At 36.4% G+C, this 26,744-nt stretch overlaps 1 protein-coding gene across 2 annotated transcripts in view; it reads left to right on the plus strand.

Annotated features, from left to right (window-relative positions):
• The window catches only part of ror2 (receptor tyrosine kinase-like orphan receptor 2), a 137,949-nt gene that overhangs the window by 71,927 nt on the left and 39,278 nt on the right, over positions 1-26,744 (plus strand). For both annotated transcript variants that reach the window (XM_087270106.1, XM_087270105.1), the window contains exon 2: positions 26,466-26,546. Coding sequence is in view for 1 of the 2 variants with exons in the window: in XM_087270105.1 (XP_087126231.1) it covers positions 26,466-26,546 (81 nt within the window). In the remaining variant the exon portion in view is untranslated. The remainder of the gene's footprint in view (positions 1-26,465; positions 26,547-26,744) is intronic.

Consider the following 26,744-nt stretch of genomic DNA (forward strand, 5'->3'; position numbering starts at 1 on the left):
GGCAGATTAATGAGGGGGAGAATGTATACATATCAATTTTTGTTATATATAAAAAGTCAGTAGTTGGTATATAATTTCACGTTATTCATTAAGTATTCATTAAGTCTGTATTTCTCATCTCATCCACTTTTTGAGTGTAAATCATTGTGTCTGACCTTGTGTACAATGTTTGCATTTTTTTTAAATATACAGTTGAAGTCAAAATTATCAACCCTCCTTTTTTTTTTTTTTTTTTTACAAATATTTTTCAAATGATGTTTAACAGAGCAAAGAAAATTTTTACAATATTTCTGATAATATTTTTTTCCTCTTGTGAAAGTCTTATTGGTTTTATTTTGGCTAGAATTAAAATAATTTTTTAAAAAAGTTTTTAATTTTTTAGCAGACATTTTAAGCTCAATATTATTAGACCCCTTACACAAAATTTTTTTTTTTTTCAATTGTCTACAGAATACACCATTGATATACACTAACTGGCCTAATTACCCTAACTTACCCAATTAACCTAGTTGAGCCTTCAGAATGTCACTTTAAGCTAAATACTAGTATCTTAAAAAATATAAAAGTAAAATATTATGTGCTGTCATCATGACAAAGATAAAAGAAATCAGTTTTTAGAAATTAGTCATTAAAGGGCACCTACAGTATGATGAAAATCAACTTTTGTAAGCTGTTTGGACAGAGCTGTGTATATACAGTATAGTGTGTCCCTTGTCAAATTGGAGTGATTTAATCACAACAAGTCTCTTTTTTTATTTATTTCATTTCCTGATGTTAAAATAGGACCCAAATCCCATTGATTTTGAGGCTCACTGCAGCGTGACGTGGGAGTGCAGTTTTCCCCGCCCACCAAATCGATTGACAGGCACCATGTTTCTATAATAACATGTATGCACATGTCTACAGAATTTTTTGCCAAAGAAACTGAGTTTGAAATATCTGTTCCAACTCGCTGTGATTTTTATAAGTTATATAAGTTTAAAGCGTTTTTAATAACAGAGCATGTTTGTAATAAAGTAAAATCACTAATTCTTAACCGCTATAATCACCACAACCGCATGGGGTCAGTAAACGATAATACTAATGTGTGTGTGTATGTGTATTACAATTGGCATTTGTGTGAGACTCATCATTTCAGAAAAGCTTGAATAAACTCCACCACAAATACTCCGCCTTTCTGCAATGACTTGATATTTTTGACTAATGAGTTGTATTTCAGCTTCTCTGTCACTGTCCTGTTTATCTGATGTAATGCAGGAGAAGCAGACAAGCACGTGGGAAAGGTGGGCGAGGAGAAGCAGCTCATTTGCATTTAAAGCCACAGGCTACAAAAACAGCTACAATGTATTTAGACACCAACATGGGCAGATTCTGGGGGCTACAATAAATAATCCGATGGGTATTTTGAGCTTAAACTTTACAGATACCTTCTGGAGACACCAAAGGCTTATTTTACATCTTGAAAAAGTGGTAAAATAGGTGCCCTTTAAAACTATAATTTTTAGAAAAGTGTAGCAGAAAAATCTTCTTTCTGTTAGACAAAAATCAATCAAATCAACAACAATAATACCCTTTAACTGCAAATAACGATGTCTAGTTTAGAAGTACAACTGTGGGAGCAAGCAGAGCACGTAACTGCATGCTTATGAAGTCTATTCAACTGTATCAATGTTCACATCGTTTTGAAATAGTCATTATTTTTAAATTTCTACCATTCCATGTTTTGTGATGATTAGTTGAGCCCTATATTGTGTATTGAATGCAAGAAATGTTTTACTTTTCTCTCTGTGTGTTGTTTTTGGTGCTCTGGTGAAGCTGGTGTCATTAGAGGCTCTAAAAGGGCAGATCTCCCAGGCCCGGGGGCTCCTGCTCGCTGTCGGAGATCAATGACTCCTCCATTTCCTGCTCATGACACTTCTCTCCTGTTCACTGCAGGACTTCTGCCGACCTTTCCATATGCTAAAACTGCGTTCGGAGCACTCTCTGACCTGACTCAAAAGAGTTCTGTCTAACTAAACTTAGATAAGCTACTTTATGATAGTCATAAAGTGACATGTTTCTGGAAAAACTACATTTCGGCCTGTTTACAGCAGTTTTTTATCTGACTGATTAACTTTGTTGTATTTGTCAAACAATTTGTTGGTTGTTGTCCGTAAAACGCTTTTAAAACGCTGTTGATTTGACCCCAGAAACACACTAGATTGTTTGAAAAACACTATTCAACATTTGCTGGTTTTGTTTAGGGAAACACGGTTGCTTTTGTCTGAGAAATATTTTGTAAACAAAACAGTTTTTGTTTTTTATTTGTCTGAAAAGACTTTTGTTTTGTTTTGAAAAACCTCTCGGGTTTTGTTTTGCTTTTTTGTTTGACAACTCCTTTCTTATAAAATTCTTCTTGTTTCTTGTCTTCTTGTTCACAAAAAACAATTTACTGGTTTTGTTTGGAAAAACAATTGTTATTTTCCCAAAGCAATTTTGTCTTTTATATTTGCATTGTTGTTTTTTTTGTCAGCAAAATACGTTTCCAAACAGTCTTCTTGTTAGTGTCATTTGGTTTATTTTGTTTAGGCTGATATAAGTGTCAACCGTTTGCACAATTTTCAAGCAAAGTAAACAGTTTTTTCCTCCCAGACAGGAATCCTTTGCGCTAGAGTAAGTTTCAGTTCCTCAGTGTATGTCTACTGTATTCATGCATTCCAAGCCTCTCCCAAACTGCTAGACTGTGCAAATGTAAGCCTCTGCTTTTGAGCAGTTTAAAAGAGAGGAGCTGTTGTTGTATTTTAAATCAGTGTACTGTACATCGGTATGGATGCCAGGCACATATTTACATTTATAAACACATTTACTCTAAACATCAACAAATATAGTCTGATTTAGTGCATAGGATGGACAACATTCAGTTTACATGCTTCCTCTTTAACTGTGATAATTCATTATACCCTTATTTCCTCTTTATAACTAACAATTAATTAAATATATATATATATATATATATATATATATATATATATATATATATATATATATAACTATATATATTTAACTATATATATATATATATATATATATATATATATATATATATATATATATATATATATATATATATATACATAAATATATATATATATATATATATATATATACATAAATTTGTAACCAATTTTATTTTTTGAATTGTAAAAATTGTCTGTGTCTGTTTAGGATACATAAAGTGAAGCAAATATATTAAACATTAACTGTTTTCTAGTAAATCTGCTGTCTTTACTAAAGAAAAATTATCAGAAGCAGCATAAATACCATGTAGAACGAGGGATTTCTGTTTTTACAGTGAGGGAGTCATAATTTATCCAATTTGCATGTTAACTACCGTCTACATATTCTCATATAAACATCCAATTTCTTGATCAATTCAGTAAATGAGTTGTTTTGAGGATCTGGTTAAGCCTGGTTTATACTCTACGTGTTTGTTTGAGTGTGCACGGCGAATGTGATGTCATCACGGTGTTTGTGGAGGTTCGTTTTGTGTGCGCGTGACATGATCTTGGCTGGCGGAATGTAGTTTTTTTTTTTTTTGAGACTCGAGAGAACAGTGTGCTCGACGCAGCGTTTGATTTGAGTTAAATATGAAACACTTTGAAGAGATTTTTGTCTGAAACAGGTACGCCTGTACTGACATCTTTATATTCCGTGATCATAGAGGTAACCAGATGATCAAGAATTCCTGGCTAGAAATTGCCAAAAAAAAAGAAAGAAAAGGAGGAAAGTTTTTGTTTAAAGGTTTAGAAAAACCTGAGGGATAAGTTTGTTAAAGCCAAAACTATCCATGGCAAAAGTGGAGACCCATGTACCCAATTAAAGAATATGTTATTCCACCATTTATATGTTTTACACTGATGTAATTACAATTTTGAATTTAAAACAATTAAAACATTTTACAAGCCTAGAAAAAACAGGACAAGAAACATTTATAAAAAAATATTCTCACCCGAGGGCGAATAATTTTGACTTCAACTGAATATCGTTTTGAATAATCGTGATTATTTAATAATCAAAGTCGAACAGCCCTAATTAGCATCTTTGGTTGAAAACATAGCTAATGAGAATTTGGACATTGGCCAAGTGTTTAAAAAAACGCAAAATCTCTCCTTTTTGTCGATTTAAAACCATTATCAATATAAAACTATTTAGGACAATGTGGCTTCTCGGCAAGCTCAAGTATGTGAAGCATATGATCGGCAACAACAAAACCCCTTAACAAAAAGGTTTATTAGCACCCTTGAATGCACATGAAAAAGAATCATTTTGCAACTCTGCTTTCCGCATCTGTTTGAGTGTTTTTGTGGGAGTTATACATCTGTGAAGGTTTGTCCCCAGAGGCGCGCGGTCGGCTATTGACAGGCTGGAGGCGATGAAAGGCAGAAGATGTTTCAATAAAGGCTCGCCGGCTCTCAGACCTGCTGCAGCAAGTCCAGCAATGCACGACCAAACATAACATTCTCCCCTTTATCCTCCACTGCTTTAAATGAACAGGTGCCATTCATCTCTTTATGAGCTTTAAATGAGTATTTCTTCTACAATGAGGCGTCTGTATGTTTTGGATATGTTCTGCTGCACATCCTGTTATATGTAAACGTAATGACTGGAAGAATGTGGACACCATTTCTTTGTGGGCAAATCTTGAAGGAATAGTTTAGATTACAATGAAAATTCTACTTTTTTTTGTTCTCATGTCCTGCCAAACTCTTTGAACTAGCCATTGAATATTTCATTGAATGCTGTCATTTTTGTTTACCCAATGAATCTATATGAATTACTAATTTATAGGGGTGGGACGATACAGGTAACTCAGGACTAAATTCTGTGGTGATATGTGGTGCATGATAATGATATCGATATCGATCACGATTCATATCTGTGTTATTCAATATATTGGAAGAAATTTTATCAACGACACATGATATATCTGACTGAAAAAGAGAAAAATAAAAAATTCGATATCTCAGTGCAACATGGTGCATTGACGATGCTTTCTATATAGTGTTATATTTTAGGGGGGAGGCTATAACAAGCTGTCTGTATAAACACACAGACACACAGCACCACACTGTCTCTCATTCAAACACATACACAAACATAGACAGCACCAAACAAACAAACACACACACACACCCACACACACTTAAGCCCTCGCAACAGGGAGAGCTTGTGCTAAGCGGAGCAGAAAACTGAGAGCTCCTCTCAGCGCGAGCTCTCCCGGCTAAACACATATTGCGAGGGCTTAAACGGAGCCGTGCTCGTAATGTCGAGCGGAAAAAAAAGAAAGACAGCTGTGAAACATAACCAGCTTTGTCTTTTTGTAGGAAACACACTTTAGATCTTTTTAGGGTAAGAGGTTTTTGAGTTATTACCGTCTATAACTGAATGTGTGTCAGGAAAATCGAAAACAAAACCAACTGAACCGGGCTCATTTCTGGCGCCTCCCTGGATGTACAGCGCCCTTAGCATTTGCCTATGGTGCCTATGCCACGTGCCGGCCCTGAGTTGGCTGAGTGTTGTAAATACTCGCGCTCACCTCCCTCGCGACAGAGCGCGTAGGAGATAATTGACGTCAGTACATAACAACCGGTTATGATTATTACTGAACCGATACAGAATTGTCCATCTCTGCATCGCGGTGCACCAAAGAAACAATTATTTTTTGACACCCCTAGACTAGTGATACTCTTTGCCCTCTTCGAGCCAAAGGGGAGCTTTGCTTTGAACGCAGTAGTGATTGTCGGCTGACTTGGTTTGCCCTCATTGTCACAGAGTAGTTCACCGTGATAGCGAACGAGGTGCATTTGCAGATTCGTAAAGTTGCTGTTATATTTTATCTTTGTAAAGCATTTCTTACAGATTGCATAGTTTTTATCCAGTGTCTTGTAAAACCTGAAGTGTCTCCACACTTTAGAGTGGAAACTAGCAGGTGGGTCTTTGGTTTGTTTTTCATTATTTTCCACCATTCTTCTTGCTACACTTTTTTTCCCACCCTTCTTCCCTGTTGTTGTTAGTTAACTTGTGTTCTTTACTAGCTGCTGCTTCTGCATCTTTACCCACATTTACTCGAACAGAAAGAGAGCAGAAACTCATTGTGAGAATAATTTTACAGAGCGGCAGACATTGTGTCTGCGCAGCAGTGCGGGAATGAAGCGCTTGAGACACTGCAGCGCGCAGCCCTCTGGTATCTGCGGACACTTTCGCAACTGAGCAGCATAAAGGGAGAAACCAGAGCGTTGAAGATCTGTCCAGAGTATTATTGAGCCTTTTCTAATTTAAAATTTCAGGTATGCCTACTTTGTGTGTGAAAAGCAGGTAATAACCCTCTCTACTCCAGTGTTGTAAATGTTATCTGCTGGTCTAACAGACACATCAATTAGAAACAGCAATGAACTCCTTGCTGCAGGTCAAAATTAACCCATAATGCAAAACTAAATGCATTTCTCCACTGATTATTTAAACTAACAGAAACAAATAGTCTTATGCTGTGTTCAGACCAGATGCGGAACGCGCGGATAAATCACGCTATTCACGCGTAAATAGACGCATAAACATTTGAGTTTACTCGATTCATTTTCGTGTCAAAATCCGCTTCATTCGAGCATCAAATTCACTTCACAACAGACATAGATTCCCGTGATGGGCAGGGCTTCTTTCTGCTTGGTGACTCTAGCTTCGTTGCTAAATGGCTAATGTGGATTTTATTGAGAAAATAAAAGTGTTTATGTGCTTTATAAAGGCTGAAAATTCATTTGTAGATTCATTTGGAGCCGTGTCTGAGTCCACTAGATCCTTTCAGAGGTGCACCCAGCTTTATGAGCTCATAAACTCCTCCAGAAACTTAACCTGGATGATGGAAGCATTCAACGGTGCTTCTGACTGAGTCGAGTCCAGTTTGATGAACAGTTGTTGGTGTAGGCAGGAGGATTTCCCCCCGGGACACCAACAACAAGCGGTGAAGTGAGCATGAATTTAACCACTTGAATATTCATCTGTGCTTCACAACAAACTGTAGAATAGCGTCAGAACATTTAGGAAATAGTAGGCCTACATGACTACATGGCCTACAACTTTCTAGTGTCTAATAATAGGCTACCTTCATGGCTTAGTTGGCTTATAAACACAGAATATAGCACATGCCCAAGATCGAATTTGGATCGGTACCAGCTGGCAAAAAGATGCGGTATCGAACCGATATCCGATCCAAGTATCGGGATCGGTGCATCACTAGTAATGAAGAACCTTTAACATCCATAAAAAGGTTCAAGCGCATAAAAGGTTTTAGTTTTTTTTTGTTCAAAAAAAGATACTTCAGATTAATAAACTGATCTCCAGACTAAGAAAAAAACTTTCTAAAATATTTCCTCAGTGGCATAACTGAAAAAAGACTGCAGAAATATAGAGTGCACACTGCTGAGGATGGCACACAGAAAAGTGTGACTCAGTGGTCACCTCATGTAAATGGAATTTATTGCTTTGCACTAAAAACAAAAGGTTTTCTAAAATAAACTCTTATGTTGGCAGACTGTGCACAAATCTGGTTTGTAATCTCTCTGAACGTTTCCTCCCCTTCCTCTATACAGAATATTGCTCGCCACCCCCATTTTGGGCCATTTTGCCAACATCATAACAACCATATGAGTGTGGCAAGAGTTATAGACTTTGCAGACTGCTCTCCTGGATGGAAAGTTTATGTTATCCTCGTGTCTGCGGATGTAAATTGCAGCACGTCGCCTGACACGAGCCAGCGAGGTGGGCTGAGACTGCCTGACGTTTTGTTAATGTGAGTTTTGTCAGCTTTCCAGCCATTACACACTCGATAAAAGGTCATTGCCGAGTTTTAGAGCTGCCGGTGAAGTTAGGATGACATGACCGTGTTCCTGTAACACTAAAGTTCAGCTTTACTCATAAACCTGACTATTTTAAAATTGCTGTATATGCAATTTTGACTCTCTTAAAGCTTAAATAAATCATGATATGTTTGTAGATTTAAGAAAGTGGTCAAGCTAACATTTTTTAAAAACAATGTTTTAAAATGTCCGTTCTGTGTCAGAATGTCGAGATGTGTCCAAAAATGTATACTACTAAAGTAGGTACTTCCTTTAAGTTTGAATTTACTACACACTTGTTTGAAAAATACATTTTATTATATGAATGTGAGTTGTATGAATGAAATTCGGATGTATTATATCTGACATTCGTTATTAAAACAACCTACCCACTTCACTCCCATTTATGAATTCTCTCATAGCATTATGGAATAGTATAGTGTCCATTGGATGCGCACTACAAAGGTAGAAGTTCTGTACTAGGTCATCTAGGTTCTTCTCTTTTTCGAATACAATGAATTCTGACATACTACTCTGTTGCGTACTGATAATATTAGTATTTTTTACATACTATATACTAGGGAGGCATGCAATTTTGGATACAGCATCCGTCTCTGTTTTGGTCTGTGTAACCCCGGCTACTTCCAGTTTACTGTATTTCAGTGCCCTGGGTTGCCAGTTGGTCACAACGTGTTTCATTTCTGTCATGAAAGCTGGTAAAGCAAATGGGTTAAGGCCGCTATATTCTTCAAAAAAATCGAGAAAAAAACATAAATTATGTCATTTTAAAGAAAATCTGGCCAAAGTTGTCACTGAGCTCATTTCGGCAGTCTAAAACAGTTCAGCATAGCAAACTTTTTAGGGGACTAAGTTTGAGCTACCATTGGTTTGTGCCGACTACACAAGGGCCGGTGTATTGCTCATTTTAGCTCCAACCCTAATCAAACACACCTGAACAAGCTAATCAAGGTCTTGCTAGGTATACTTGAAACATCCAGGCAGGTGTGTTGAGGCAAGTTGGAGCTAAACCCTGCAGGGACACCGGCCCTCCAGGACCGAGATTGGTGACCCCTGCCTTAGACCTTCCTGTTACTCATTTTATGCATTCACATGTAGGGGTAGGGGTGTCCTAATTCTCTTTAGCTTGAAGGCGTAGGGCTAAGGGGAAGGGCTAGCCCTTGATCAAGCCCTTGATTTTTTTAGGACCACACTCGAGTATGTACTACATTTGACTACACACTTTACTACACACCCGTTAGAAAAACATGTTCTAAAGTGTAAATAGATAATTCTGACTTACTACATCCTTTATTTGTCATTAAAACATGACCCGCACTGTGTAGTTGTCGCTTCACTCCCCTTCATGAATTCTCTCGCATGGCATTTTGGCAAAATAAAGTGTCCAATGGATTTGCACTACAGGAGTGTAAGTACTAGGTCATCCAGGTACATCTCAGCTACTGTTTTTTAGAATACTATGAATTCGGAGAAGCCACTCTGCACATATAATACTCTTATTATTGTTTTTTTGCATACTATATAGTAGGAAAGTATGCTATTTTGGACATAGCATTGTCTCTGCGTCCAAATTCACATACTTGTACTACACCCTAAAGGTATGTACTCTTTTGTAAAGGAAAAGTATACTTTTGAGTGTGTAACAGAAGAGTGTGCAAGCTTTAGGACATACTACTTCCTCGTTAACAAATCGTTATGTTGCTTATTTACGTCCTCTGTCAATCATCTCGAAACATCATTTACTTGGACAGACGTTAGATGTCATTATCTGATAAATTAGGGCTGTGCAATTAATCGAAAATCCGTTTTCGATTATGGCTTCTAACGATTATGAAAACAATTAATCGAGATAAACAATTATTGCATCATATACCAAATGCGCGAAAAACCGCGTGCTTATGTGTGTGCAACACGCGCGCACACACATAAGCACGCGGTCTCATTCGCACACTGAGACGAGCAAAGGAGCGCAGACATCTAAAGTTAGCTTAACATGAGCGCTTTAATGGTCAAATAGGTGTCAAAACGCGGTGATTAGTGATTATTCATATTAACCCTCATTTGCGTAATAAACAAACGAGTTGAGAATCAAAAGACACGTGAAAGAGAAACCATTAAAGTGACTGTGCGAAATGCTGCCGCCTTGTTTTATCTATAATCAAACGACGAGAAATGAAATTTCCATTTAATGGAAAGAAGTTTTTTTTAACTTATTTTCTGAACATAATAGTTTTGATATATCATGTCTAATTACTGATTTGTTTTATCTTTGCTATGATGACATTATGTAACATTTTACTAGATGTTTTTCAAAATACAAGCATTCAAATTAAAGTGCAATTCAAAGGCTTAATTAGGGTAATTAGGCAAGTCATTGTATAACAGTAGTTTCTTCTGCAGACAATCAGAAAATATATTGTTTAAGGGGGCTAATAATATTGATTTTAAAATTTTAAAATTTTACTAGAGCCTGCTGTTATTCTAGCTAAAATAAAACAAATAAGACTCTCTCGAGAAGAAAAAAAAAATATTAGAGGAAATACTGTTTTGATATAAAATTCCTTACTCTGTTTAACATAATTTGGGAAATAGTTATTTAAAAAAACAAAATTCTCAGGAGCACTAATAATTTTGACTTCAACTGATAATCGTTTTGAATAATCGTGATTACAGTTATGACCAAAACAATCGTGATTATGATTTTTTCCAAAATCGAGCAGCCCTATGATAAATATCTTCCGTCTTTCAATTCATGCAGGGTCAAAGTTGAAGTCTTCTGAACTTTGGCTGCCACTGCTCTCCAGTACACATCACTGTATACTTGTCACATTACGTGATCATATTTTGCAATATGCTCCTCATTTTATACGATGACCTATTACACTTGATATATTTAGTCTTGTTATGACTACCAGCATTCCTGCAGATAAACACTGTGCCCAGAGGGAGTTTATGTCTGTGGAGAGAACTGTTATTATCCCATCATTTGTGTGGAAGATCTGAGCAAAGCTTGGATGCTGGCATGTAATTACACTTTTGCCCTGAAAAAAATACTCTACTTTTGCGGAATCTCATCTTTCCTGACTGTGCTTTCAGTGTGAACGACACTGTTTCATGTTCTGGACTTCCTTTGTTTATCAACGCATATACTGTTTCCTGTCCAGTCAGGAGTTATGAGATTGATCGCAAGTGCTCTGTCAATTCATTTTGATTTTTACAGACGCTTGTTGAGGTGGATGGATGGTTGGTTGGATTTTAAGTAAGGATAGACAAAATAAAAAAAAAGATAGTTGGGTGCATTTGAAAAATATTATAGAGGATAGTTTTTTTTTTAATTGGATGGATGTATATTAAACAATTTAGAGATGTATGCATGGATATGAATAATTTAAGGGATTGACTGATGGATGAATGGATGAATGGTTGAATACATGCATGGATCAGATGGATAGATTCAAAGATGGAATTATGAATGGATAATGTGAATTACGGATGGATGGCTTGATGTATTAATGATAATTTTAAGGATAAATTGTAAATAATTAATTATTATAAATTATTTTAAAGTTGCTGAATATAGATGAATGGATTTTTTTACATTAAAGATTCATGCATAAAATGGATGGATGAATGAATGAATGAATGAATGTAGTTTCAAAGATGGTAGTATGGATGGACAATGCATGGATGGATATGAAGACTTCGAGATGGAGTAAATGTATGAATGGGACTTTAAAAGCTTTAATGATGAATGGATGAATGGAAGATGTTAATTTTAATTATGAAGCAATTAAAGAATTAATGCTTAAATGGATATTAATCATTTCATAGATGGAAGTGTGAATGGCTGGATGCATTTGAATCATTTTAAAGCTGGAGGGGTGAATGAATGAATGAATTCATAGATTGAGACATTCAGTTATTGGTTGGATAAATCATTTTATGAATTAATGAGTTCATGGATGGATAAAGAACTTTATAGATGGATGAATGAATTAATGTTTTTTAAAGATTTATTGAGGATGAATGGATGAATGGAATGGATATGGAAGTTTTAAAGGTGAAGGAATAAATGATTGAGTATATGTGATTCTTAAAGATTTATGAGGGATGGATAAACGGAGGGATGCATGGACCGATATGAATCATTTTAACGATGGAGGGATGAATGAATGAATAAATGAATGAATATAAGTCATTTCTAAGATAACACTATGAATGAATGAATGAATGTAATTTCAAAGACGATAGTATGGATGTATGTAATGCATGGATGGATATGAAAAATTTTAGAGATGGTGTGAATTATTGCGTGATTTTAAAAGCTTTAATGATGAATGGATGAGTGGAAGTTAATAATTTTAAATATGAAGCAATGAATGATTGGATGCATTTGAATCATTTTAAAGCTGAAGGGGTGAATGATTGATTGAATGAATGAATGAATGAATGAATGAATGAATGAATGAATTCATAGATGGAAAAATAATTTTATAATTGAATGAATAAATAAATGCATGGATGGAATGATGAATGAATAAATGATTTCTTGGATGGGTGAATAATTTCATAAATGAATGAATGAATTCTTGGATGGATAAATAATTTAACTGATTAATGAATGAATATGTTTTTTATATTTATTAAGGGTGAAAACATGGATGGAATGGATATGAAAAGTTTTTAAGGTGAAGGGATGAATGATTGTGTAAATATGATTTTTTAAGATATATTATATCATAAAGGATTGATGGATGGATGGATGGATGGATGGATGGACAGATATGAATCATTTTAAAGATGAAGGGGTGAATGAATGAATGAAAGAATGGATGATCGAATGAATGAATACAAGTAAATATTGTTAAGCCAAGTCTTAATGGCTGAATGAATGAATGCTTGTATATGCAAAATAACTATTTTAAAGACGGAAGGATGTATGGATGGATGAGTGACTGTATGGATATGATTTTGAAAGATTGGATTTACATAAATAATTTAAGGATGGATGCTATTTTAGGAATAATCTTAATGATTTAATGGAAGGACTGGTGAAAGGATGTCGCTCTAAGGATGGATGCATGTTTAGAAATCATTTTAAAGATTGATATGCAGATGAACAGATAGTTAGCATGTTGAACGTCTTCATCAAGCACTCTGGATTCATCAGCTCATTAGTGAAGACTCAGGATGTGTGTTAGACAAAGAAAATCTGCAAACTGTGCAGTGCTGAGGGCCTCCAGGAACGTGTTTGGAAAGATACAGCCAGTAGATCTAGATTGATGGTATGAATTTACAACACATGTAATACGGCTTTAAAATCTGGCTGAAGCTATTTCTTAGAAGGCAGCACGATGTTCCTGCTTATCCTTTGTACTCGTTAGCTGGCTGCATGGAAACATCCCTCCTAGAATTACATGCATCTGTTTCCATGTAAATGCTGGTTCTGATTCCAGCACCTTTCTCCAATATATTGTTTTAAAATTGGTCTCCCCCTGATGATTTGATTTAAAACTCTAAAATTGCCTTTGTTAGGGCAGCATTGTATTTTAGGTCCCAGTTTCTGGACAGTGTACATCTGGCGGAGTCGAATCTCAAAATGATGCAAGCCTTCAGGGGGAAAACTGGATGGGTTGAACTACAAACAAATGTTTGCTCTTACCATCTCTTTTGAAGCTTGTTTCCAATCATGGGGCCAACATTGAGTTTACTCTGAGGGTGGTCCTCAAGTTCTTACATTTAAAAACACATTTGATTGATTGATTTATATGTAAGATTCTTCTGTGTTTGGTGATTTTGAGCACCTGAGTTTGTTGGATCATTTAATTATGTCTTTTAAAGAGTCTCTATGAATGAGTTAAGTTTAAAACAGTTTCTTTAACCACATGTTTTGTATTTTGTCAGCTTGCTTTATATGCAACCTGCAATCCTGGCCACTCTCGTTAAATGCACGCTACATCAAAATCCGATGTTGTTAAGCAGCGTGTACTTGGTGGGACATTTTGCATGTAATTTGAAAATAAGGTCTAAAAGAAAAACCTACAGTTTGATTAAAATTACTGTTACGTTTTTGGTTCAGGACTGTTAGCAAGTAGCTATTTGTTTGCTGTTGAGAAACATTCAGCAGCCTTGCATGGTATATGAAAGCCTATTCAGTTAATTACTCAGTGGCATATAGCACTGGGCTTATCAAATGAGCTGCAAACCCTTTTTTCCAAATAGTTTGTGGATTTATTTTATGGCTAATTACTGACTCTAAATCCAAATATTTCACCAAATATTATCATTTATTCACTGTTCACTTGTTGAAAACCTGCCTGAACATAGAAGAAGATATTTTGTAAAGTGCTGGTAGCTGGCACTGATAGGGTATTTGCCGAGCTAGTGTTTTTCCCATACTGATAAACTACCGGTGACCTGTTATTGTGAACTTTTTTTTCTGTTTTTTCCAGTTCCTTTTACAGCATCGATGTTGTAATGTCATTAAAATACATTCAGTTAAATAAAATTTGGCATTCATTTAGTTGCTCACGAGACAAATAAAACGTTTACTCGCACACACACCCATCAGAATCGGCAGGTAAGCGCAAAAGCTCCATTGAATATACTGGGGTAAAATAAATGCTCATATTGTAAAGACATGGCGGGGGAAATGTAATTTAATGCAGTGCTTCTTGTACATTCTGAGACCCACTTTATATCTGATATCACTCAGCCAGTGGAGATCGCTGATTTTTAAAGAAACAGCCCTTAAACGCGCCATTTTTTTTATTGGCATACAGTTCGCCGGAAGCGCTAATCCCAGGTTACTGGCAAATTAAAAGTCCTATTAGCATGCTTCAGCATATACCCTATTGACTGCCAAAAAGAAGTCAATGGGTATCAGTAGGGATGGGTATCATTAAGGTTTTAACAGTATTACTGGTTTTATCGATACCATTTATCGGTTCGGTACTTTAACGGTTCTCTTATCTGTACTTTTTTTTTAAGTGTTTTTTTTTTTTTTATGAAAAATTTTTTTTTTTACAGAATTAGCAACACTTTATTGTTAAGTTTTTAATGAAAAATAAAACTAAACCAATAATTGTAAAACTAATAATTTTTTTTTCCTGTAAAAGAATGTACAATGGTTTGAAAAACATTACTCTCAGTTCTTCTGGAGAAAAATCAACATTTTTGACTTCTTTATTTATTTATTTTTTATTTATTTATTTGACATGGACTCATGAATACATTAACAGTATTTTGGGAGTTAAACGAGCTTTTTAAAACATTTTTAGGAGCATCTTGTTTTGGAGCATCTTGCAATATAAAACTAAGCTGTTTTTATATAATTTTTGAAGCAGTTTATTATTAGGCTATTCAGTGGGTATATTTGTAAATGCAGCTGATGTAAAATCATTCTTAATGTTTAAGATTTATTTAGGCTACAGCAGAAAAAAATATACTGTTTTCATTGTAACTGAATGTGTGTTTATTTAACTATCAATATTAGACTAATTTAGGTATTGTCTGCTGGCATACCGATGAGGATGATGTAGCATTACTGTTAGTAGCTAGGCAGTGAAAAACTTTTCATTAGGCTACTTTTCATTGCAGTTAATGCACATTTTTTCAGCCAGATTGCCTGCGTTTCTGCTTATACAAAAAAAACTACTTGTTGTGTTTGTTGCAACGGACATTGTCACTGTCTACTCAATAAATATAACCCGCTTGGTTCACTCCGCGAGCTTACAAGCTGTGTGTGCGCGAGTCTGTGTCGCAAGTTATGTGTGTGCACATATCGCGAGCCTCCGCTTACATTATATAGCGCTTTTCTACTCAAATCACTTTACACATTTTTGGGGAATCTCCTCAACCACCAGCAGTGTGCAGCATCCACCTGGACCACACACCACACACTAGCTGATTGGTGGAGAGGAGACAATTTTGGTATGGGTGATGGTTAGTGGGCAGATTTGGCCAGGAAGCTGGTGTTAAACCCCTACTCTTTTTCGAAGGACATCCTGGGATTTGTAACGACTCTCTTCAGAGAGTCAGGACCTCGGTTTAACGCCTTATCCAAAAAATGGTGTTTACTGAGTCCCCATCATTATACTGGGGCATTAGGACCCACACAGATCACAGGTTGGGCGCCCACTACTGGTCTCACTAACACCACAGCAACCCAGCTTCCCCATGTGGTACTGACTGGGCGCAGCCCTGCTTAGCTTCAGTGGGTGACTATGTGAGAGTTGCAGAGAGCTAGCTGCCGGCAGCATCCAAAAAAACAACACTAGTCATGTGAATACACTGGAGAGTCGAGTGGCCAAGCTGGTGCAAATGTTTCCATACCTGTACATTCGCTCCCGGAGAGATTTGTAAGACTCAGATGGGGTCACACACTGGACAAGAAGCCACCTTGTCATGCCATGTTTAAGGATTGAAAACCGTATACTATCACGCGGCTTTTTCAATGGTCACAGAACTATTTCATTTTTGCAGAACAGTTATTTTAATGTCTTTATCGACCTAAATTATATTTTAAAACCAAGTTTTGCAAACTATGACTCTGTAGTAAATGTTGCTCCATTCGAAATCACATACTAGAGATTTAATAGAATCAGATTTATTGATGAAATGTGCATGAATATAATTCCATTGAATAAATGCCTAGCCTTGATTGTATACGTTTTCTGTGTAATACCATTAGCCTGGAGTTTGAGTTCATGCCTCCGTCAAGAACAGGAAGTCAAGTTCACTTACAGTTAATCATTAGACTTAATGGGGAAGTTCCAATTCTGGGGCCCTTGATAGGGCAGAGAGTTTGGAAAATGAATGAATAGGGTATTCAGATCGATACAGTCAGGAATTGCAGGACTTGATTTGGTCTCACATGCTATTGCAGGATTGGATGATGTTGAGCTGACTTTGATGCTCTGATTTATGTCTTAGATGTCCTTTAATGCAGTTGGACGAAATGAATCTCAAACTAATGAGCCACTGCTGACCTCGCTAACCATATCAACCAGCTGTTCTGTAACTGGATCTAAGAAAACTTGTTTTGGGGGTTTTTCATTTGCTAAATCAGTAATAAAGACAAGAGGAATGTCGTAACAATTCTTTCACCAGGTCTTTGCTTACTTTTCCTGTGCTTGTGAAGAACCATCAGGAGCTGTTTTTCCTGCTTGTCACCTCGTGCTAAGTAGATCCGCAGATGTGCTGTTGAAGCAGGTCTGGAAGCTGATTTTCTCGATGCTTTATTATTTTTCTGCAGACCACGATTACTTGACAATTGCACAAGTAAGGTCAGGAATGTGCCAAGTCAGACCTGACCAACAAGTACAGAATCTCCCTTTCGAAAATATCAAAAGTACACAGTTTATCTTATAAGTGAGCCTGGTTTTTCTCAAGTTTTTTCCCCTTCACTTTCGTCAATTGGTGAAGTTTGTTCCTCACCACTGTTACCACTGGCTTGCTTAGTTTGGGACTTCGGGGCATTGATGGATTTGCTCTTCAGTGTTTGGACTTTCAGCAGTGAAAATTAAACTAGTGTTGGGCGATATGTAATTTTTAGATCGCCATATCATAAGATTGCCGTTACACCATACTGTCGCATGGGTCCGCGGCAGTGTTATGTTTACTTATGTAATATTTTATTACTATATTTAACCACGTTTAAACATATTATATAACCTTTTAGCTGATTTTTATAAACCTATTTGATAAACTACTGCATTTGCGTTACATTTGATCCTGGATAATAATTTAAACCAATGCAAATCACTGTGCTCTTAAAGCTAAATAGCTTGACATGATTTGATTGTGACTTCAGCTTCATGCCGTTATCCGCGGCCCGCAGGACAGCCGCAAAATGGATATACTCTACATGGATGAAAGTAGATTAAATTTTATTTATCTACGCATGGAAGAAACAAGACAGGAGGCAGATGGAGGACTCGCTGCCCACACGTGACTGTTTCTATGCCATGAAGTTTTCCAAAGTTTTGTTTAGTAAGCGCGGCACAGCTTTAGGTCTGATCATCAACAGTGTCAAAATTGTATTTGCTAAAATCTAACACAATGCTGCGCTTAGCATATGTGTTTATAGTTTTCTAATAAGAGTTTCATTTAGACATGGCTACGGCGAGACGGCAAAAGCCTAATAGGTCTAATATTAATAGCCTATTTGACCTACATACTTAACTTTTTGGCGAGGCAGTGGCACAGTAGGTAGTGCTGTCGCCTCACAGCAAGAAGGTCGCTGGGTCGCTGGTTCGAACCTCGGCTCAGTTGGTGTTTCTGTGTGGAGTCTGTGTGCATGTTCTCCCTGCCTTTGCGTGGGTTTCCTCCGGGTGCTCCGGTTTCCCCCACAGTCCAAAGACATGCGGTACAGGTGAATTGGGTAGGCTAAATTGTCCGTAGTGTATGAGTGTGTGTGTGAATGTGTGTGGATGTTTCCCGGAGACAGGAAGGGCATCCGCTGCGTTAAAACTTGCTGGATAAGTTGGCGGTTAATTCCGCTGTGGCGACCCCGGATTAATAAACGGACAAAGCCGGCAAGAAAATGAATGAATGACATAACTTTTCACTGAACTTGGTAAAATGATCTTTAATAAGTTATTAATAATCTGTTCAATAATTAGTTAAAGCCAAGACGAATCGTGAAACACAGATTGTAATTTAAATTAATATAGGCTATTTAAAAGAAATAAAATATATTTTACTAACCTATATAAATAAATATAGCCCCAACATGTTTTTTTATTAAATAAATGGGTTATTTTCTGAACATTGCGCATGTCCTTGTTTATTATTTCATCAACTTAAACACAAATAAGACAGGTATGTATATTCAGTGTATTTGGAGGAGCAGTCAATGCATTCACTGAAAAAATAGGCTAGGATGATGATTAAAAATAATAAAACTATTCATTTTTTTAATAGTTAATGTGAATTGAGCTAAATATTGTCTTTAAAATCATCACAATTCTCAGCTCTCATGATATCTTTGCCTATCGTCACTACACAACACTATCATCCATCGACACAACCCTAAATTAAACCACACTGAACTGAACTGAACTAAACTTCAACTCTGACATCTGGACTGACACAGCTTTAATTTACTTCTATGTTAAGCTGCTTTGACACAATCTACATTGGAAAAGCGTTATAGAAATAAACATGAATTAAATTTAATTGAGTATGGTCAAGCCCTAAACAATCCCTTCATTAGTGGAAGAGAATGCAATGTACTTCTCAATTTGCTTCATGGGAAGCTACAATTTACCTAACTTGGTTCTTAGCGGTGTTGTTTTTCCCAGTGAGTTCAGGTTCTCCTCTTTATCCCGCTCCTTTATTTTATGAATCTGGCAACCGGTTCCTCGCTAAACAGTTCTCCAGAGGACAAGATGGAGTGTTAACAAGCTTCTACATTCTCAGTCTGGCTGAAGGTGTTCGGCCCCCAATCCTAGAGCCGTACTCTCCCAAGGGGGCGACTCGGCGTACTGCAGCCATCGTGCTGTTTGCCATCACCTCTTTATGAGCACTCCGTCCGGCCTGCTTGCCGACAGTTGCCAGGCGAGTAATTCGCTGAAAAAGGAGAATCCGGTGTGAAAGGTGGTGATTCAGAGGCTTGAGTGCTCGCAGGCACCCCGAGCCGAAATAATTAGATCAGCGTCTTTTCCCAGGTCTCCACACTGGCCCTTTTGTTGGCCACCCTCCAGTGTGGTGGCCACATATTGAGTACTGCGCTGCACTGTTAACACGAAGGTTGAAGGTTCAGTCAAAAATAGAGGATCTGATGTGAAATTGTGACCTTAGGCATTACAAGAAATTACATGGTTATTTGAACGATGCCTTTAAAAAGGTGCTGACCTCCCCCTGTTAAGATTTGCATGCTTTTCCAGAGTTCACACTTAGCTGATGATTGATAATAAAGCTTGTTTGGCATGCTGTCCCGGGAGAGAGTCCTGAGCTTATAAGATCCTCGAGCCCTGGGCTCCCTCCTGTTGTAAGGCAAGAGGGGAGTTTGAGCTCAGGCAGATCTTGATGACTCCCCCTCCTGCTTATTGTAGCTTAGTGTCAGAGTTTGGCTAAAATATTTTGGATTAATTGTTTAGGGTGCTTGTTTTTGAACTGTGGGAGGAAACCGGAGGACCGTTTGAAAGAAGGGAAAGTAGGGTTGGGTGGGGGTTTTCTTCAAGACGAAGATATTGAGATGAGAAAACTCTGGTTATTTATAGTGAGTTAAGGATCATCAGATAGGATAATTAGTCATTAACTAAAGTTGGAACAGCTGTGAACAATCATAAGCACGTGATCCTCTCGAAATTTGTTTATAAATAAACTTCACAAAGAGATCACCTAAAAATTTCTCCAGCATCTACTCTGAACTTTTTCTTCTGTTAAACAAAAATAAGATTTTCTGAAGAATGTTAGGAAAAAAGGCAGCCACTGACGATCATAGTAGGAACAAACAGGGTTTCCGCTGGTCTCAAAAAGTCTTAAGTGAAATTTAAAAATGGAAATTTTAGGCCTTAAAGTCTTAAATTCCCTGTTCTAGGTCTTAACTATTTTTGCACATATCTTATTTTTCCGATGTCCATGCAACTCTTAAGGGTGGGCCCTTTATATGGTTGCATCTTAATGAAATGGGAAAGGTTGGAGATATTAACGTCCTGTTTGTGGCACATTATTATATGTGAGGGGGCAAACTTTTCAAGATGGGTGTTGACCATGGTGGCCATTTTGAAGTCGGCCATCTTGGATCCAACTTTTGTTTTTTCAACAGGAAGAGGGTCGTTTGACACATCAAACTTATTGGGAATTTCACCAGAAAAACAAGTGTGCGCTTGGCTTATTCTTTCTTTATTCTTGCACGAGTTATTTACAAGTTTCTGACCACTTCAATGAGCTGCCCATTGTGTTGGACTGTCAATGCAACCCTCTTCTCCCACTCTTCACACACTGATAGCACATATCTGTAGTTTCAAATGCTGCACATCTTGTTTTTCAGACACAGATTTATGTGCGGCGATTCAATGGATTAAAAAACAAGCAAATCACCATCATTTATAATCTGTTTAGTGGGTGTTGAGATCCTGATCTTTTAATGATTAATCGAGCAGCTTAGACTTAATACATTAATGCAGGCTAAACAAGTAGTGATAAAATAAACCCTTTAATAACCTAACAACTTCTTCCGTCAGCATTATATTTTACAGGAAGCCTAAATTTGTTAGATTGTTACAAATTTAGGATTAATCTACCTGTAAAAAAAATGTATTAATCTGCGGGTTATGTGAAGTCCAAACCATAGGTTGTGATCCATACGGACACCTACTTGACAGCCAAAGTCGCCTTACAACAAATGTCAAAAAACATACCAAAAACAGTCAATAAAACATTGCCAAACATAATTTCAAATACATGAAAAAAGTTGCAAATACAGACGCATCCTAAATATACATATATAACATAATAAAAAATAGTCATAAGAAAGCCTGTTTAAAAAGTTGGGTCTTAAAACAGTACTTAAAAGTACGAAGACTATCACTGTTTCTTAAATTTAATTCTTGTAGCCGAGACGATGCAGTGCTAAAATATGTGGCTCCAATTGTGCTTAATCAAATGCAGAGAGGCACCAAAGAGATAGAGTTGGATGATTTAGAGTACAAAAAGGGCTATAAATATGGAAAAATTCAACACAATCTCACGGCAATTCGAAAGTTTTTCATTTAGTGGCTAATTCGTATGAATTCGTACGATCTAATTCGTACACTTTAGTACGATTTGCTCATCCCCCAATGACGGTTGAGTTTAGGGGTGGGGTTAGGTGCCACGCCTCCTTTTTAAAATTGTACAATTTCGTATGACGGAACTCATATGAATTTGTACGAATTAGCCACTAAACTGACAAAACGTAAAATACTTACGTTTTCTTGTGAGATCAGGCTGAAAAATTTGGTAAGATAATGAGGAGGAAGACTGTGAAGTGCCTTAAAAGTGAAAAGTTTTCATCTTTATAAATTCAATTTTAACACAAGATAACTTTGTGATAGCATCTTTCTGGATATGGTCTGGACCCTAAAATAATACTTTTATAAAAAGGGACATTGTTATCGATGTTGGGAGCCTCCAGGAACAAGGTTTAGTATCATTATAATTTGTATTTTACACTAAAATGGATGTAAAATGTTGAACAGTAATTATATGAAATCATCTTTTAAAACACTGTAATGTCTTCTTTGCCATGATCTTTCTAGTATGTGCAGTTTAGATGATGAGCAAGTGTTTGTTTTGTTAGCAGAGAGCCAATAACGGCAAACTCAAAGGAATGTTTAAACAGTTTGTGAGAAATAATCCTATAATCAATTTTGGGATCCATTTGTCAGTTAGTGTGCATATAAATTTTGTTGCTTTCCAGACAAATAACATGTACTTATTCATCTCCGTTCGCTCCCATAACTCCTTGCCAAAGTCAGCCTAATTATTCCTTTTGTTTTGCCTTTGGCTTTTTTTAAGACCAGAAATCCTTTTGCTTGTGATTTGAGAGCGGAAACACCTGTTTATGGCTCTGAGGTGCCAAGCTGCACGTGTTTTTAATGTTCTCCCCTCAAATTTAACACAAAAGTAATTGTGGTTCAGCAGAAAGGGTAGATGAGGCTTACTTTTTCTGCATAATCTGCTGACTTGAGAATTTCACTACACCTGTTTGATTATTTGTATTCACTCAGTGACTCAAGCCTTGTTCCCAATTGAACACCCTGTTAGCTACATCTGTTCAACTTCTCATTAACATAAATATATGCACTTACTGCACTCCAACAAAATGGTAAGGTTTATAATCTCGTGAATGCATATTAAACCTCTTTAACATTATTAAATGTAAATGCTGAATCACTGAAACGTGTTGGCTTGCACCGAGTCACGGCTCCAAAGTTAAATTTCAAATGGTTTATTTTTTTTTCAAGATCTCAGGTGAACTATCTGCTGCTACGTTCAGTAGTATGGCAATAAATGGCATGTAAAATGTAGGGTTGGGTATCGTTTAGGGTTATTTCGATACCGGTGCTAAATCGATACTTTTAAAACGGTACGGGTGCCTGTACCGATACTTTTGAGCCACAAAATTATGGTGGATGACTCTAGAAAAATCATTTATATGGCAATGTTTTAAAAAACTATTTTAATAGAACAATATAATTTAAGTTTAAAGTAAACATCAATTCTTATTTTATATATCTGAATTACTTTAATCTATTTCCTTTGATCATTTGTTGGTTAGCATGAATTTAAGATTTGCATTATGAAATTACATTTGCTTCAGGGCTTTACATTAACACCCGCCAACCCGCCGAAAGCTAGTGTGAGACAGACACTCCCACTAGCCACTTTGGCTGGTTCAAAATAATTTTCCCAGATAATAATTCTTAAAAGCAGGGTTTGACAATAAGGATGGTCCAATATGCATGTGCATTGAATTGAGAAGCAACATGACTGACAAAAATAACTGCGTTCACAACTTCGCGCGAGCAAAGCAGGTGAATACTGAATGAGAGGATGATCGAAATTTAGTCCCGCGCAGATCTCTACTATAATGGCACCGGGTTTTGGTACCTAACCCTATTTAAATGGCATTCAGACTGACATTATTAGCATTTAACACTGAATAAACCACAAGAGATAATCAGTTTATCTTGTCCAGCTTCAAGAAACAGAAGCCGTTTCTAAAATCTAAATTTCAGGTGTTAGTTTGGACAAAAACTCATTTTAATATGATAAATATTCCTTTTATCGTGTGCCGTTAATTTTATTTAAAACACGACTTAAATCAGCCTTTAGGCTTGATAGTGTTGGTCTCATTGATCTGGCAACCTGCGCTTGCATGTACTTTGAACCAGGTGTGCAATACCTAGTCCGACCACTGGGTGTCAAACTTTTATTTATTTTATTTTTTATTTTTTTCTTCGTGACTCATGTCTTAGGATTGTGCATTTGTTTCAGGCTCTGGTATGTTTATGATTATCTATATGCAAATTAAAGTTTTCCGCCACCTGAGAAATAAATGTGTTCGCAAGCCCATTGTATGCTGGTTTTGCCCGGCTCAGAAAGACACCATCTGTTTGTATATGTGTGTTATAGCAGGTAATTAATCAACCGGCAAAAAATATACATAAAGAACCAAAGTTTGAGCAGGAGAACCATCAACTTCATGAAGAATCCTGACAATCGTTCACTGTTCTTTGTTTTAGCTTAGATGAATGTTAAATATTCAGTATATAGTTGGCTTTTAAAATTAAAAGAAAAAGGCTGGATTTTCGTTGTTGTACTGTATGTATTTGGGGTGAAATATGAGGCATCTAATGTCCTCCATGTGCTGTGTTTGTTAGGAATATGAGGACGAGTCCTAATCACTCACTAATGGTTCAGCTGGCAGCGTGTTATGGAATACAACTTTAGCACTTTGTAATTATGTTGAAGACCCGGACCAGCTGTTTATAGCATGTCCAATGTGGTTTTCGACAAGCACATTCCTAACCTACTATTTTGAGGGCAATTCGCTTATTATGGAGGGAAAAACAATTGAATTTATTGGAACAGATGAAATAAAGAAATAGTTGAGGGAGCGTTGCAACATCTCAGTAAAGGAGCATAAATTATGCTCCATATGTAATGGTTCTCACAGAGATTTGAGTCTCAGAAGGAAGTCATTTCACACTGTTAAACAAGGATGTAATTTGCGCTTAACCGCGTACAGTGAGCTTGTTAAACACCAGTCCATTTACCGTCTAAAGGTTATATGAAAACCTAACGCAGTTTGTGGGATTGACTTAAATTTAGCATTAGTGTTTATGTAGCATCTCAAGTTGCTTTTTGTTTAATGATGATGAACAATTTAAGAACAAATAAATGATGAACTAAGGATGAAACCATCTGGCTTTAAGACACCTAATGCTGTTTTGCTGGCTTTACATCATAGTAATTGTACAGTGAAAACAGCTCTTGATTTCAGAGCAATGTTTTGCTATTAGTTAAAAATAATTTACGTTTCTGAATAGTTTTCATAAGGTTACATCTGACTAGGGATGTAATGTTTCACCGTCAACCGGTTGAAAATCGATTCAAATATGTGACGATTGCAACCGGTAGAAATGTTGAACAAATCGCGATACATTTTTTTTAACAGAGGGGGCGCTGTGTTTACAGGCACAGTCTTGCTTTACTTGCACATCAGCTGCAACCATCACACTGATACTAATTAATTGTACCAGTAATATTAATTATTCATCTTCATAATCATGTTTAACTCCTGTCTCTGTCCTACAGAGTTCAATAAAAAATAATCCGTTTTTAATGCCAGTGGCCAGTCCCGTGGAGCAGAGGGCATATTGACCACCTCTGTACACCCAGCTCTCTTGTCTGAGAAAGGCTTTCCTCTCCACACAAGCCATCTCAGTCCCCAGTGAATGAGTTTTTTTTTTTTTTTTTCTCAGCAGGGGACATTGTAAATGTGCAATGTCCTCAGCGTATGCCAGAAAACATAGATATGTTGATATTTCTTTTAAAAATGTAAATCCCAGCACAGTTTTAGTTTGTTTATATCATTGAGTCATCCTTAGTTTGTATTAATCTTTTTTTGGAGTTGTTTATTAAAATAGCAATTCAGTTATGGCAGAAAATATATTATATTGTGCAAAAAATATGCAGCTTTAAAGTAAAATTGAAAGGGCTCTTCACCTTAAGTTTGTTTCAAATCATTTTGTTTAAAAATTGTGACTGAAGCGTGAATCTTGAGATTAGTATTGTAAATTGTATCGTCATGTCAATCGCCACATCTTGTCATGTCAGTGTACATCCCTACATCTGATGGGGTAATCATACATGTACATGTTATCGCTATTTATGTGAACATTTTGTGCATGTTTATGGTGCATTCTGGACATTAAGAAACATCTTTGTTACATCATCCACATCGCTATGCCAGCAGTCAATCACCTTAGTCAATATAATATTAATTGTAGAGGTGTAACGATATTATAAACCGAACGAAATATCGCAATACATCAATCGCGATAGGTATTATGAAACTATTGTACATTCTTTTACAGAAAAAGTTTATTTATTTGTTTTACAATAATTGGTTTTGTTTTTGGTTTATTTTATATTAAAAACTTAACAATAAAAAAAAGTGTTGTTATTTCTTTAAAAAAAAAAAAAATCTTAAATAAACATTACAAAAAGTACCGATAAGAGAACCGTTAAAGTACCAAACCGATAAGTGATAACTATAAAACTAGTAATACCATAAACCTTAACGATACCCATTCGTACTTAATAGTGACTACTGAATTTTTAACAAGGATTTGTTGTTGTTGTGGATTTATATTGTGTGTACTAGTCTAGAATAAAAATAAGAGCATAAAAATGAGTGTATCATAATTACAAGTCATTTCTACTCTAGTTTATCAGAACAGTTGCTTTATTTTCTAATACAGTGAATCATTTGAGGTCACCGCTGTCTTATTCTTGCTTGGTTATTTTAGTGCAGGACTTGCCTTATGCTGTACTAACAGTGCGGTCTCTGTTTTGCAGAGGCTGATGTGAATCTGTTCGAGTCTGAAGAGATTGAGGCTCTCGCAGAGGCCCAAAGTGGAGGTCTGCCAACACCTGAAGGTAAAGCAATACAAGAGCTTATTAAACTCTATGCAGAACGCCTCATCTTGATGTTCACTCAAATGCTAAGCTAACACTGCATTTAAAACAATTTCTCTATTTGTTATGTGGTTTAATGGCATTTTTGGCATGTTGATCTTCTAGTTTTAAAAGCCCTGGTATAAAACCTGTAAAAGTTTGTCCCAATATCCAAATTAT

The sequence above is a fragment of the Danio rerio genome, chromosome 10 (assembly GCF_052040795.2).
Source record: "Danio rerio strain M-AB ecotype USA chromosome 10, GRCz13ab, whole genome shotgun sequence".
In the NCBI taxonomy this organism is placed as follows: Eukaryota; Metazoa; Chordata; class Actinopteri; order Cypriniformes; family Danionidae; genus Danio; species Danio rerio.